This window comes from Oenanthe melanoleuca, chromosome 1A (assembly GCF_029582105.1).
Source record: "Oenanthe melanoleuca isolate GR-GAL-2019-014 chromosome 1A, OMel1.0, whole genome shotgun sequence".
In the NCBI taxonomy this organism is placed as follows: domain Eukaryota; kingdom Metazoa; phylum Chordata; class Aves; order Passeriformes; family Muscicapidae; genus Oenanthe; species Oenanthe melanoleuca.
In genome coordinates, this window is record NC_079334.1 from 19464636 (window position 1) to 19480913 (window position 16278).

Below are 16278 nucleotides of genomic sequence, written 5' to 3' on the forward strand. Positions count from 1 at the left end.
GCCATAACATCACTCATCAAAGCCACCAAAAATCTCTCAGGTGGAAATTCTGAGCTAGTCATATGAGGAAAGCATGACAGGACCATAATCAGAGAGTGGGGATTTAGCACTGAATATAAGTTTGAGGTTCCTAAAGACAGAAAGTGGACACATTCATGTGAGTACCCCCTATTGGCCATCAAATCATCCTGGCATCAGCTACAACTTTTGTTCCCTGTCCTTCCATTTAATGAGAGGAGGGACCACTGCTTTATTTCCAAACCAAAGCTCCTCCTGCAGCTCCAGGAGTCTCTCAGAGGGCAAGATGCTCTTGATGTGCTCACTAGGGATGTCTTGCACCTCCAAAAGCTGTTTCTTTACTTTCACTGAGACTTAATATTCCTTGCACAATTTCTCCCTAACCTGCCTGCCTGTCAGAGCAGCCTTCAGCTCACACACTCCTTCCAGAACCAGCAATGGCTCTGCTCCCTATCTAGCAAAAAGGGGGTTCTGTCATACACACAGACTACCTGCACTCTATACTTTAAGATAAATACTCTCCTTGGTAGACCCAGCACAGCTGTAACTGAGCCCTGGTTTTGTTTTCAGAAGCATCTGCCTGCATTCCAGTTAAGTGTTACACGAAGAAATTACTTTAGGCATTAACACTTCAGTCCTTTTATCACCAACTGTGCTGACTGATTGCTGCCAGAATTATTTTCCTTCCACTTCCCTGCTACTGCCAAAGGAAATTCAGCCACAGAAGTGGTAAAGATTATCTGACTTCACACTGTTCTGCCTTCAGTCTTTTTATAGCATGGCTGCCTTGTACCATTACAAAATTCAGAGCTACAGTGGTGCTGTACTCTTGCTCATCAGTTGTGAAGTTTCTGTTTTGCAGCTGGTTTTTTGATGAGAGCGTGCAGCTGTTCTCTGTTGCACTGAGCTTAAATACAGCTCCACCACAGGTGAGCCGTGAGAAGGCAGCTGAACATAAAAGCCAATTTCTTTCTCTACTGTAGTCTGAAACTCTTCAATTTGCCACACAAGGTGTGAGTTGAACCAGTGGAAGCTACATGATGTGAAGGGGATTTTGCTTCTTTCTTTAAAAGAGTGCTGTATATAACAGATCCATGAGGGTAAAAAGTATTTCACTTTAACACAAAAACGATTTTCTTGTCTACATGTTATTCTTCTACACATCATACTTTCAAGCCCTGTTTATTGAACTAAGTTGATTTTTTTTTCTCATAGAAATACAAAAAAGTAATAGGAAAAGAATCTGTGTAAATCACTCAACTGAGTTTTTGCCCTTTGGGCTAGTAAAATTACTGAAAGAAGAAGCTAGGTAGAAAAATTTTGGAGTTAATTTTCTAGTGCTGCCTATATGACTTTGAAGATCCATTGAAACCTCTTTTATGCAGTTTATTACCAAGTGAAATATACCAGGAATTAAACGCTGCACAGTGAAATTCTACTACATTTTCCAGGCTTGTTTTTTTTCCCTTCGCTGATTTAAGACAAAACTTGATACAAGACTGACCCCTGTTTAAATTATACAAGCCATTCAGTCCTGTTTGCTCTAACTTCTTCCCTCTTCCCACCCTTCCCTGAGCAGTTTGTGCTGCTGGCTCCCCACTGCACATCTTTTTTTGGGTTCCCCAATCCCAGATGTAGCACACAGGCCATGTGTGAGTTTTATGGCTCTTGTGTGCAGTGCTCACCTGGCAGCTGCCAGGGACCCAACTGGGCACTTAAACCAGGAGCTGGAGGTGTTACCGTTCAAGCTAAAAAAAAAGCACCAAACTTCTACAGCTGGTGTTGTAACCCCCCCACTAATTACCTGTAACAGGTTGGGAACAGTCTGAAACCTGGTTTCTTACACAGAATGCATGCTATGACCTGGGCTCTGATGGGAAAATTTGGAGCCAATGCTGTTGCTTTCTCAGGTATTGAAGCTAGGAAATTCCATTTATACCATGCCAGTGTAATGTTTTAAGATATGTCACTTGGATTATTCAGTATTGAATTCAGAATTAATGGAAAACAGGGAATTTCCTCAGTGGGCATAGCCAGGAACCATGTACTAGAAATTTGCTACAACACCCCAGGCCAACTCTCAGCCCATACCTGCTGATAGAAAAGTTTGGGCTTCCAGCTCTTTGCCACTATTTTGTGCTGGGGATTATGACATGCACTGATCCATGGGTGAATGACTCTGAGTGGAAAAAGGAAAAGTCACCAATTAGTTTAAACCATCATTATTTACATGCTACTCTTTAGTTAATTTCATTGATGACCTTTGTAGAACTTCCTCAAGTGAATTTGTGTCTATTTGAATGAACAGATGTGGTGGCAACACTCTGAAATATTAACTGACTGAAGAATCAAAAAAACTCTTTTTATTTTTCCAGAGATGGAAACTTCTTGTGCCATCATAGTGGGATCCAGAAGACAGTCTCATGATGATCTGATAGGCTTTTTATAGGCTTTAAGGAGAGAAGTGGAGGATCATAGCAAAGTCTGTGTAGGATTTGGCTGAAGCAAAAGTATACCAGCAATACAATCTTGTGATGCCTTTTGTAATCACTACCAATTTAGCTGATGGGTTGGGTGCCTGCAGCTGAAAAACTGAAATAAAAGTTAGAGATTTACAGAAGGACTAAGAGAAAACCTCTGCTGCTTTGATTTGTGTTTTGCTCAAGCCAGCACCTATAATAAAGATGAGTAACTGGTAGCACAAACTTGTGCCATAAGGCCACTGATGTTTCCACAGCACAGCCACTCAGTAATTCCAGTGTGGCCTCAGAGTCAGTGCCTTGTCCTATCCCTGGCTGATCAAAGCCCAGTGCTGATGCTAGGGTATGCAGCAAATAACTGGAACTGTACATTTCCTGCCATGCATTGCTCTTCAGCACAAGCCTTTTCCACTCCTCTTTTCGTTGTTTTCAATTTTTGAAACATTTCTGATCAACTTGTTTGCAATAAAGACTTGTGCTTTTCAGGGACCAAGCCAGCCCTCAACATCCTGAGAATCAGGGAGCTGAAATGACAACAGAAGGGCCAGTCCAGAGGGTCTGTACCTCTGCTTATTGCTGAGCGAAAGGAGCAGCTGCACAGCTGAGCTCTGCCAACAAGTAGCTTTAGGATGTTTTGTTTTTTACTAAGAAGTTAAAATTGAAGTACATAATTTTCCTGCCCTACAAGAGAGTCACCTTATTTTTACCCCAAGGAACAAAAATTGGAAGCTCAATATATAACCACAGTATTCTGCTGCTGAATCAATGCTTGTTAATAATGTATAAACTAGTGATCAGTCTATTTTGCTGTAGAAATAATTTGTTGTAGAAATAATTTGAATTATCAGTTTCCCTTGCCTCCATATATTTTTCTTTAATTTTCAAACAATTTGCTTTATAAAATACGCATCTCTATGTATCAGGTACCATTATTATGGAATTGCAGTGAAAGAAAACTCCCAGTATTATGATGTGATGTATTCTAAAAAAGGAGCAGCCTGGGTCAACGAAACAGGAAAAAAAGAAGTAACCAAACAGACAGTGGCGTATTCACCACGATCCAAACTGGGAACATTGCTGCCAGAGTTTCCAAATGTCAAAGATCTAAATCTGCCAGCCAGTCTGCCAGAGGAGAAGGTAACACTTTGGGAATCTTTTCTCAGCTTGTCTTGGTTTCTTTTTTTCCCCCTGCTCTGGATGAAAGCTTTGTCTAATATATAAAGACTTTAAACTAAAGTTTAATAATGCTTTGACTTGATTTATGGGGGGGCTGAATTACTTCATCTAATTGGAAGAAATATCTTCCTTTAAAAAGGGCAGCTGACACTATCAGCTATACAATATTTCTGATGCCTGTGCATATTTTTTAAAAAGTTATGTTACATACAGTAGGACAACTTTTAAAATTATGTGATGTTTGAGGGCAACTTTTAAAATATGTTACAGCCCTCTAATCTGTGAACACACTTAATGGCAAACTGACAAATAGTTCTAATGCTTTCTTGAGCAGAGAGGGACTTAGTGCATTTCTCATTCTTCTAGAGTAGAAATTCAGAGAATCCCATCTGCACATGTGACAAAAATGCTCTGGCTCCTCTTGGCTGAGCTTGCTAGGTTTCTGGTTCTATTCACATGTGTAGTATCAATGTGAAGTGGACAAAAGAATAGGGTTTTTTAGTTCTTTATGCCCTAATTAGGGCCACATTCTCGTCTTTGATCTCACTGAGGCTTTTTGCTCCCCTTACATTTGAAGAATCCTATTGACAGAAAAATCCATGAATTCAAAGGGAGAATTTACTTTTGGGAAGAAAACTCATTTTACAGCTAATCTAAATACACTTAAACTGATTTCAGTGTTTTTGCAGTTGTGCACAGATAAGGGAAAAAACTTGCTTTTTCTGTGCTCCGTGTTCTGATATTTTAAAGTGGATTTCCTAAAGCAGAATGATCTTTTGTGTGTTCTTTTTCAGGTTTCTACCTTTATTATGATGTATAGGACTCACTGTCAGAGGATACTAGACACTGTAATAAGAGCAAACTTTGATGAGGTATGGTTAGAAACTGCTGCTGCAGTTTAATATTTGTAAGGTATCAATGGATTGGAGACCTTATTTTGTATGTTATATTACAGACTTAGGGGTTTGTGGTGCTCAATGCTTTTCAGGAGCAAGGAACAATAGCTGTACTTGAGTATCTGATATGTGACTGATAGCACTAAATCTCACTTATAACGCTGGGTGAATTGGAGGAACAAAAGCAATGAGAATGTTTTCACCCTCTGCTCTCCAGCAGGATTAAGGTAGCAATATCCCCTTACAAGATGTTGGAAAATCCAGTCCTTACAACTCGAGAAGTATGCTCACCACAGCTTTTCAAAGCTTTTTGTTGGGACTGAGCTGTCTGAAGGAATTCCTCTGAGTGCTCAGCAGAGCCAGGGCAGGTGTGGCAGCAGCAGCAGTGGGCTCTGCTGGTCTGTTAACAAGGATGCAGAGTGGTGGGGGGATTACAGCCTCCCAGACATCCCAGAGAGCCATGCTGAAGGCTCCAGCTGCTCAGTGGTACTGCACTGCCAGGAGCACACACACACTGCTCAGCAGTTAATACCATCTCTTAGAGATGGGCAAGGCTTGGACCTGTTCATATCTGACTGAATCCGAAGGGGTTCTGGCAGGGCATGCAGACAGCTCTATAATTAGAGCTGAAAAATAAAATGTTACTGGGATGTAAGCAGGTTTATATTACATGGGAAGATGGCTTCTTATCTAGGATAACAAATCTGGCTATAGAGATACTGAGGACCTGATTCAAATAAGATGTTCAGATCCTGGGGAAAAAAGCCAAAGGAAATGTCTTTTGACTCTGTTTTCTGAACAACTGGAAAAATTTCCTTGCTTTTCTTCTTCTTACTGTTTAATTCTCACACTCTCCTGGTTTAAAGCTGGTTTTGCACCATTGTACTGAGTCTAGAATTTTCCATGTGAGAAAAATACGACACATTCAGGAAATTTAGTTGGGCAAGTCTCAGAATAGTTTCTTAAGAGCAAGATGCTGTATTATATTAGGTTTATCGGGATCTATGGTAGTGGAGGGGCTGAGAAGCAACAATATAAAAATGACTGCACATAGTGTGGTTGCTTGCTTCACTACAGATTGCATGCAGAAAGTTATAATTTGTGAGTGCTGGTGTTTTGACCCCTGTGGAACTGATCACATCATTCTCTGAACAACACCTTTATCCCCCACATTAAAATTTTCAGAGGTATATTTTGCTGTGTCTGAAATATTTCCCCTATTTTTATTTATTTTGCCTTTCACCACTTTTTCTCTTCTTTCCTTCATACTGAAGGAAAGACAAAATCCAAAAGTGTAATGTTTCTTTCCAAAGCAAAGACAGAAAATGGTATATTGACCCTTGTAAGCCGTTTGCTATCCCCCTCCCTCCCTCCACCAAGGCCTCGATTGCATTCCTTTGTACACAGGGATAGAGTGCAAAGAGACAGAAAAAGACTTGACATGTGGAAGCCAAAGAGTTAAACTCATCAGCCACTGATGGAAGGTAAAAATACAGTGATTCCCATGGGGGTCTCTACTGCAGTGACACAAAGAGTCCCTGTCACCAGCCCCAAGTGTCTGCTCACCCTGTGGCTGATTATCCCACTGTGTGCTGTGTTACACGAGCCTGTCTGGTTGAGGAACTTGCCTTGCCTGTGTTGCACCCCATAAACCCACCCCTGAGGCTGAAACAAATGTTGTGTAAGCAGGGTCATTTAAAGAGAATGGTATTTGTGACTTTGATTATTTTAATTTTAACATTCCTGCTTCTTCTCATGATTGCAGGTTCAAAGTTTCCTTCTGCACTTTTGGCAAGGGATGCCTCCTCACATGCTGCCTGTACTGGGCTCTTCAACTGTAGTGAATATAGTGGGAGTTTGTGACTCAATTCTGTACAAGGCAATTTCTGGAGTTTTGATGCCAACGGTACTACAAGCCTTACCTGACAGGTGACTGACCCCTTCTAGCTCTGCTGTCTTTGTTATATTTCCTCTCTTCAAGTTCTTGGAGAGCTGCTTGCTGCCACCCATTTTCTGACTTTAAATCAGTGTCATTTGGAAGGAGTTGAAGAGCATGTTCCTGAAAAATGTTCAGACTATAACAAGACCTGAATTATGAAAAACTTGGAGAGTTGGGAGTTTTTATGTGATGAAGGATGCCACCTTCTTCTTGGTTTCTTAATGTTCAGCTAAATCCAAGCTAAATTCACTTTTCCAATCCATGTGGTAGATTTCAGCTGGTCTCTTCCTACCTGGCATTCGTTTGTGTGAATCCAAGAATTCTTGTTCATAGACTTAAAGCAGGACAGAGATCAACAATCCACAGCAAAAAGTGTAATCACTGAGTGTAGTCAACATGTTTTTCCTCTCTGGTTTTACTTGTATGTGCATCAGGATGCCATCTTTTTCTAAATAGTCTTGTACACCTTTAATATAATTTGACTGATGTCTTTTTGACATTGAGTGATTTGTTAAGAATATTGCTCTAGGAGTTTTTTATTACAATTGTGTGCTTAGCCCTTAAGATTTTGAAGTGTCTCTAATCAGGGAAAATGTTTTCACAAAGTTGTTCTGCTCTCCTACGTGCATTTCATGACTGCTAAAGTGCAAGTATTTTACACAAGAAATCTGCTATAAGCATGAGCTGTTCTTGATAAGACATGTACATTTTTACAGGCTTTGCCCCTCACCCCTCCAAATCTATTTCATTGGAAGGATTAAACAGAACAGCAGTCCTTTTCTCAAGCTGCTTAGTTCTTTCATAGCAAATAAGGAGAGACTTGAGTGTGAATATAGACTTTTGTAATGCATATAAAGGGCCAGATTGTGGCTATTAAGCCATAGCCTGCACTGGAGGGGGTGAAGAAGGGTCTCATTGCAATGGAAGCTCCTGAAGGAAATCTTGCTGACTCAGCCAGAATCCTCTGAGATACTTCCTGGGAACAAATTCTGACTATCCAGAAAAGCCACATTTTAGTGAGCCCAGCAGTTATCCATCCCCTGTTCTCTTTGGGTGTTTTTGTGGAGCAGAGCAGGTGTGTTTATTTTAACACCTCTGCTGTCTGTGCAGTGTGCCAGGAGTACAAGCAGAAAAAACTTCTTGGTTGAAAGGGGGAAGTTCCCTGTGTCTTTTCTCTCTCATTTGTGCATTTCTAGCATTGCTACAGGCAGTGCAGCTTTGTCTGTCAGAACCAACCCTTGGGATCCTCTGCACAACACTCCACAACTGTTCCTGGGAACTGTCATTTTTCACTGAGGATTCTAACAAGAAGGGCAGAATGAGCTGCCTACCGAGTTTAACAGGAAATTATGGAAAGGGTAGCAAGAAAGAAGAGAGAAATTTCACTTGTCAGGGAAAGTTCCAGTCCTGTGCAGGGCTAAGCAGGCAGGTCCTGCTCCACCTGCAGCTCCCCCACCTGTGTGGGCTTGGCCTGAATATTCCTTCCCACCATTATCACTCACTAACTGGCTCTGATCTGCAGCACAGTTGGTTGTTGCTCCACTTGAAAATCCCCTTGTACATCTCTGTAAACGTGGGCACAACTGAGCTGAAATCTGAAGCTTGGTTTATTTTCTTCTTTAAGCAGTTGTGAATTCAAGTTTGTAGAGAGTGGGAATGATTTGATTTAAATTAAAAATACCATTTGTAAGTATCAAAGCAGTGCCTTACAGAGATGTGAGGTTTTGAACACGGTGATAAATTTTGCTTTCCTTGCAAAAGTTGTCAGAAGTTTCAGAAGTTTTTCTTCATGCCTACAAACCCAAATAAGTTAACAACTCTGCATAATAATAAGCTGTAACTAAATGACTGATGGCATTCACACATTGACAGCTTTTATAGTACAATGCACAGAGTAAACCTGATGTGATGCTGTGATTCCTTTTTTTCAGTTTGACGCAGGTGATCCGAAAGTTTGCAAAGCAGCTGGATGAGTGGCTGAAAGTAGCTCTCCATGATTTACCAGAAAACCTACGAAATATCAAATTTGAGTGTATGTATTGCCCAATCTCTCTCCTCTTAAGCTGGGATGGACAATGTTTATTGATTACAAATTAATTGGAAGTAAGACTAGTGTTCTTTTAGGAATTAGAACCTGCCATCATTATAAATCTTGCATTCACTTAGAATCTCCATTTGTTCATGAGAACTGATCTCATGAATGAAATGAGGCATTGCTCAAAATGAGAATTTCTTTGCGTTTCTTGTGGATTCTGATAAGAAATTAGTTTTGTTGATAGTAAGCAAACATTAAGCATGATATTAGGCAAAGAAAATTATTAAACAAACCTTTAGGCTAGCAGAATTTGAATACAGCTTGAGGCCCTTGCTCAAAAAAGTGCCAGAGTTAGAAATGAAGGAGATCAAATTACCCTGTCACCACAGGAAAGGGCACTAGTCCTTTTCAAACGTGCTTTGTAGATGCCTGCAGTGCACATCACCTATTGATAAAGCCTGCTTTATTTCACAGCTCTCAATTCTTTGCCTTTCATGAGCACTAAATTCCACACCACAAAGTTAAAGGGGAAAAAAAAAAAACTAATTTAGGAGAAGGATTAACTATTTTGATCAGCGTGGAAAATTAGGTGTATATGTTACTGAGAACAGTCAGGAGGGAAGTTGGAACAATTAATTTCAGGGTTGTTTGAATTGTTTACTAATTTATTTTAAAAATTAAACTAATTTTGAACTGAAAATATGTTTTACCACATCTTTTTCCAGTTCAAAAATATCGAGAATCTCCAACAGCAAAATCTTTGCTAATCTTACAGGCAGACTGAAAGAGATGGACAGTGCACTCTCTTGTCATTCTCAATCTGTATTTTTTAACTGCCTTTGTGCACAGTATGGAGGGAAAGCTCATTCTGTGATCACATCTAGCATCTCTTTGGATAGATCTGCAAATCTGGTCCTTTTGATATAAGGAAAACACTGTGTGCACCCTGCCTTCTACATGAGCTTTTGTTGCTTCTGCAGCTGTTTCCTCCCCATCAGAATTTGTGACAGGGTGCACAGCCAGTGGAGGTACTGACAGGAGGAACTGCAAACTTTGGTCATTTCTGCAGTTCCCAAGTCACTGATTTCAGACAGAAAATGCAAAATACAACATTTTAAAAGCTCATTTTCCAAGAGTAGGAAATAATTTAATTCAGGGTCTATGTCACGTGCAAAGAGCTAAACTGGGGACAGAGGACTGGCAAGTACCTCCTGGATTATTTCAGCCCATAATGTATTAGCATCATGCAATTGCTTTCAGAAACTTTGATCAAATTCTACCTGAAACTGAGTCAGAGTTTAGCCCCTACCAGTCAAAAGACTTCTCCAAAACTTGAGTGCACGAAGATTTAGCAACCTTTTGTCATTTCCACACATAATGTAGCTATTGTTATTTTATGTGCACTTATTCTTGCACCAACATTTTTCTTCCTATTAAATAGTTCTTTCTGTTCTCCAGTTCCTTTGTGTAGCAAGAGAAAATTTGCTATGCTGAATAAGCAAAGCTTTTCCATTGTCCTCTGTTTCTCTTGTCATCTCATTATTCACAGCATCTATAAATAATTGCTTGTAATATGCCTCAGTAAAATTGATTGAGCATCCAGATTTAAGGGTTTAGGTCAAGGTTTAAATTAAGTTAAAACTGGGCTTGTTGAGTGCAAACCAATGTAGCCACAATTTTGTATAGGAAACTGGTTCTATTTTTTTGTTGTTCTTTTTGTTTAATTTAATACTTTCTGAAGTAATTATCCTTATTTAGCACAGTATGCAAATATGTATCTCCTCTTTCCTGCAGTGTCCAGAAGATTCTCACAAATACTACGGCGACAGACATCCCTAAATCATCTCTGCCAAGTAAGTATTTCAGTTACCCAAGTTTGATTAATGCCATTTTTACTGACTTTTCAAATAATTTTATTAATTGACAGATTAGACTTTATTCAGAGGAGGAGATACGTTAGCAGTTTGTCTCCAATATTTGTTGTGGCCACCTCTACAAAATCAAAAAGTAATCACTGAAAAAAGCTTTTCTGGACAACTGGCAACCCCTGATCATTAAATTCAGCAGGGTACTCTCATGAAACAAAATTATTATTTGATTTGAAGAGATGGTTCATTTCAAGGAAACAAATGAGAGACATTCCATTGATTTCAGAGCTGTTTGTATCTGGGCAGTTGCAAAGCAAGAAAAATTTCTACATGCCCAACAATACATTCCAAGTCTAATTGTATATTATAAATCAAATTAAAATTAGTAAAAGGGAAAACAGCTGAACTGGGTTGTAAATAGACTTGCTCTTGTAAGCATAGCCAGTGAATACAGAAGCTGCTAGAAGTGTTTGGTTTTCACCAGTTTACATCAGAATCACCTGTACAAAGCCATGAAGCCAAATTCTGTGTAGTATAAAAAGGGAGACAATGCATTGAATTTATTAATGTTTCATCCATGTAGTGGAGGGAATAGTTTTTTTCCCCTGTCACCTGAAAGCTCCACTTTTGGGAGGTGCATCCAAAATCCCAGGTTAACCCTGTGAGGGGTGAAACCCACAGAAAGAAGCTCTAGGGAAATAAAAGCACTCCCACAAGGAATTTTTGGTAGGTTTCTTCCACCATTATTTTAGTGGTGGAGACAGAGATACCTCTGCTACCTTTCCCCAAATGCCACAGATCATCACTGAGCTCTGGAGGTCCATAGCCAGTCAGAGGAAATCAAGACAAAGAAACCACAACTTTCTGCATCAAACCTGGGATCAAACCTCTTAGGTGAAGGGCTCTTCAAGTGCATCACTCCTTTGGGGAAGCTGATAACCTTGGTGTGTGTTATCACCTCTGCTTAACTTACAAAGATTTGTGTACATGACCATGGCCTTGTGTGGCCCTTCACTCTCAATCCATCCTCCCCAGCAGCAGATCCCTGTCTCAACCAGGCAAGACATGGATCTGATGAGAAGGCCAAGGAGTTTTAACCTTTTCATGTGGCTGAGAGAAGAATGAGAGTCTTCATAGATTGGGAGAGGGGAGAGTGCAAACCTGAGTGGGGTTTGTTTGGTATTGGTTTGGTTTTTCTTGTTGCTTTTTTGTTCTGAAGTGAAGCTTGAAATGGAAACCAGCAGAGCTGTTAGAAATTGAGGAGTCTAGCAATGGCAGCATCAGATTAATATTGCTCATTAGGATTTGTGGTGGCTGCAGTCAAAATACTTGCAGTTGATTAAAGTAGGGAGAATGACTGAAGAGTTCTCTTGTTAGAGGGCCCTGTAATATCCATAAGACATCAAGCTGGTGGGTGGGGGTCCATGAGGAGGATCAACTTAGTGAGCCCAGCTAAGGAAGCGTAAAAAGGGATAAAGCCTATTTTTTAACCTAATAAAGCATGAACTAATGAATAGATTGGATTGGATTACAGGCATCAAGAACAGTGATCCACAGTGCAGACATCACATTTCAAATGCTGGAGGACTGGAGGAATGTGGATCTGAATAGCATTACCAAACAAACCCTCTATACTATGGAGGACTCACGGGAGGAACACAGAAAGCTCATCATACAATGTAAGAGCAGAATCTTCAATTAAAGCCAGGTGAACTTGGCTTCCTGCTGCAAACAAAGCTCAGAGACAGTAATGCTGGTTTTGCAGCTGTTGGTTTGCTTGGAGGCTTAAGATAAATATATATAGAGACATTTACCAAAATGCAAGGCAAAGCCCTGTCAAGGTCTTATGTTTTAGGCCATGGGTCTGTGCACCACTCCTTGATGTGTTCCTTTCTGGTACCCAGAATGGCCAATGGCACAAAACTTACACCCAAATTCAGGAGGATTTTTTCCATGAACCTGAGCAAACTAAAGCTATGATTAACCACTGAACATATCAAAGTCCAGTCTTTCCTCCTGTGGAATTGCAGAAGAATTGTCTCTTGAATGGCTTTGACACTTCAGTGGCTGTGTATTTGAGTCCTTTGTAAATTGTTTATAAAAAGCTCCTTTTCACACAGTGTTTTCATAACCAAGAACATTTGATGGGATAAGCTTTCAGCCTAAACTTTTATGACTTAACAGAAGTCTCATACCACACAAGCTCATTGGTTAATTTAGCTTCTGTTTAGTATGAAGGGCATGGACTTGAAAGTGACTTTGGAGATATTCTCAAATTGGTTTTTCAATTAAAGATCTTTTTCAAATACAAAATATTCCTTCCATCATCCAGAAAGTGTTGCATAGTTATAAGCTCAGGTGTAACCCGAAGCACACTGAGTTTTGTTGTTTTGAGGCAACAGAGCTTTGTCTTTAACATCCTTCACATGACCTCACTTTCTGTGAGCACACCTGTAGTATTGCCATCTCTCCTGAGCAGGATCAGTCATCTTTTACCCTGCCTGAACAGGGCACAGCTCAGGCAACCACTTGTGGGAGCCCAGCAAGGGTAGGTTTGGTATGGGGTAACTCTTTCAGGGAGTGGTTGGGAAGACAAGGGTGAACCTCCTGGACTCTATGAGGTTGATTTTGGTGCCACACCACCATATTAACACTTGGATTCTTCTCCTTGGTTCAGGGATGGGCCTTGCATTCTCTGCTAGTTCTGTCTTTCAGGGAGAGGTTCTTGGTGTTCTTTGCTCTCTTTCTTAACCCTGGATTCATTTCATGGCCCTCTTCCCCTTTGAGGATACAGGAACTTGACATGGCAGCAAAGGAGGTAGCATCCAGTGAAGCTGAAGTCCAGAAGCTGAGTGAATCCTTCTGTTGTCTGTTATGTTTTCCAGATCTATCCAGCATCCTACCACTGGCCAAAAAAAGAGATTTTTCAGAGTTATACTCCCTAGTAGCAGCAACATTTTTGGCTGCCCTTCAGAACATCCTTAATGTTCAATGAAGCTTCTTGTGCATGTGCTATTAGCATAATAAAACCAAACAGAATTTTCCTGAATGCTGATTGATTTGTGCAAGTTTTTCTGCATTTAGGCCTATGTAGTCAGTCAGAAATGGTAAGCTAATAGCTCATGAGATGAGATGTCAATGAGGTGTTCAGATACATATAGAGAATATTCTAGAACTTGGATTTTTCCTCCCCATCTTTGATGTTTATTCTACTCGACCAAAGATTTTTTTCACTATGCTTTGTATGACTTATATGGCATTGATTTAAGGCCTATTTTCATACTCCTGTTACTAATAATCAAGGAAGTACAATTTTGGCTCCTATAATTAGAGAAAAAACCCAGTTTTACAAGCCCATAAACAAATTTAAGAGAAACAGACAAACATCACTGGGCATAAGAGAGCCTCTTTCCTGCTCTGCTGGACTACCTATCTCTGACATACTTTCTGCTTTATTCCCTCATTCTCAGATCCTTTTGAGGTATTTTTAACAATCACTAGAGGCTAAACATCTAATTTTCTCAAATAGGTGGTTTTACACAGTTGCATTGCTCCAGCAGCAAAGCAGGAAACTGATTTGTTTTTCTGCTCTTGCTCCCCTCTTTGCACAGCATATGAATTACTTCATCTGTTGTATCAGGCAGTTTTTGTCCAGCCAAATACTCAGGTAAGGAGACAACATTTAGATTTCTCTGTGATCCTGTTCTGAATAAAGGAAGGTTGCCCATTCAATAAAAGAATGAAAGAAGATAAGGGTGGCCTAAACATCATTTCCCTTCTTCCTCAACTAATGTTTCTGGTAACTCAGCCTTTCCAAGTCTCAGTTAAAAATTTGTAGTCAGGTGTTTAGCAAATGCATTCCTGCTCATCCTCCTGACCCAAAGGAATCAGGGAGGTTGTTCTTTGCATTATTTTTGGATAGCCTCTCTGCCTTATTTCCCTAGCTATCATCTTTATGCTTTGCCTCTTCACTGTCTTTCCTATGGAGAGAAATTCCTTCCTCCTGTTGTTTATAATTAGTTGTAAATGGAATTGCTTAGCACATTGAAATCATCCTGTAACACAGCAGGTAGAAAGGATCTTTCTTCTTGACCTACTGGGCCTTTTATCTTAGCTGAGTTGAGGAATAGTTTGTTGACATGTCAAAGCATGAGGTTCTTTGTCTTCCAGACATTGGTTCTCATATATAAATTAGACTTGAAGTTTCAAGTACTGCAGTTGAATGACTTGCTTTGACTTCTTGTATTAAAATATTAACATGGGTACTTGGAAAAGATCAAAAAGTATACAGGTTGCTTTTTGCAACTCTTCTTGATAATAAGTAGAGTATATCTGCCCTGATAGCAATTTATTTTGAAGAAGTTTATGGACATTCTTCGTGTGTGTGTGTCTGGCGTTGCAAATAGATGATTTGCAGCAGTTAAATCATGTTTTTGCAACTAAAGCATTATACAGATGAGTCCCCTATCAACAATACTCATTCACTTGGTGCCTAGAAGATTCTTTATGCATTTCTGAATCAATTTCATGCATGACATTTTTTCATCACCAGGGTCAAGGCCTCGTTTCTCACTCTTCATAGAGAATACCATAAACATTTCACTTCTGGGCACACCTTAAATGAAAACATTAGTTTTTAAAAATAGGTTCTGATTGGCTCACATCAAAATAACACTTTCAATGACTGCATCACTTTCAGTAGGAAAAAAATAAGAGACCCAGCAAACTTTTTGGGTCAGCACCAAGACAGATGCATTTGTTTCAGTTAAGCAATGTGTTATAAAAAAATACAGTAAAATTGTGATTGTTTTGGTAGCCTTTTGTGATTTGTTTTTTTTTTTCAGTTTGAAACAGAATATGGGTTCTAAGGTGGGCTTTTTGTTTTGGTTTTGTGTGGCAGTGTATCAAGAGTTTGATCACCTCTTGGAGGAGCAGTCCCCCATTGAGTCGTACATCGAGTGGCTGGATTCCATGGTGGACAGATGTGTTGTAAAGGTTGGTAAGGAGGAGTGAATCACTGATATGCATTATGAGCTCTATTCAGGTAATACATTTTTAGAAAAACTAAAAATAATTAAAAAAAAAAAAAAGTTGATAATGAGCAGGATTAAAGCAGATGGACAAAAATCTCATTAGTTTTCATGGAGAATTGCTCACATTAAGGATGTTGCTTTATTCTGCTCTTGCTTGTTTTATTCCAAAAGATGGTATTAAAAAATGAATGGAGTTGAGGTTTCCAATCAAATCAATGTTTCAGGGATATGGAGAGAAGAATTCAGAGTCAGAGTCATCCTAATGGTATAGCACAAAGAAAAACATAATCTGGCCTTTTAAGATTTTAATGAAAGGATATTTAAGATAGCCAATTCATTTATATACAATCAAGGGATGAAAGTCTACATTACCATTTAGTCAAGGACACATTCCTTTTGAGCTGATATGGAATACCAAGAACTTGTATTTTAATTTAATTAAAGTGCATGCAGAAACCTACTAACAAAGCTTTAAAATATATTTTCAAAAGCATTCCAGCATTACCATAATTTTACATAGAGTGTGAAATATATCTCTGACTATTTTAACTTCTCTTAATTCTTTGTATTAAGATGTTCTATTAGAATTTCAACTCTTCATTCCTGTTGTTAGAGCTCAGAAGTGAAACTGAAACAAACCAAAATATGCTGCCTCTCTCTGTGCTGAAAAATAGCCATATAGAAAACAGATCATTCTCCAGATTACTTTAAATACTTTGATTTGGGGAACTTCTAGTCAGTGGAAAGCAACTTGGAATTCAGGCCAGAGCTGTTAATTTTAATGAAGACTTGACATGAATTTTAATAAATTAGTTTTAATAGCTGGTAGGGTA

At 39.4% G+C, this 16278-nt stretch overlaps 1 protein-coding gene across 1 annotated transcript in view; it reads left to right on the forward strand.

The window, feature by feature from the left end:
- RFX4 (regulatory factor X4) overlaps nt 1-16278 on the forward strand; it is an 83020-nt gene that overhangs the window by 43920 nt on the left and 22822 nt on the right. The window contains exons 6-12 of the mRNA XM_056515593.1: nt 3422-3635; nt 4469-4546; nt 6336-6499; nt 8441-8541; nt 10339-10397; nt 11947-12091; nt 15313-15411. Of these exons, the coding sequence (XP_056371568.1) occupies nt 3422-3635; nt 4469-4546; nt 6336-6499; nt 8441-8541; nt 10339-10397; nt 11947-12091; nt 15313-15411 (860 nt within the window). The remainder of the gene's footprint in view (nt 1-3421; nt 3636-4468; nt 4547-6335; nt 6500-8440; nt 8542-10338; nt 10398-11946; nt 12092-15312; nt 15412-16278) is intronic.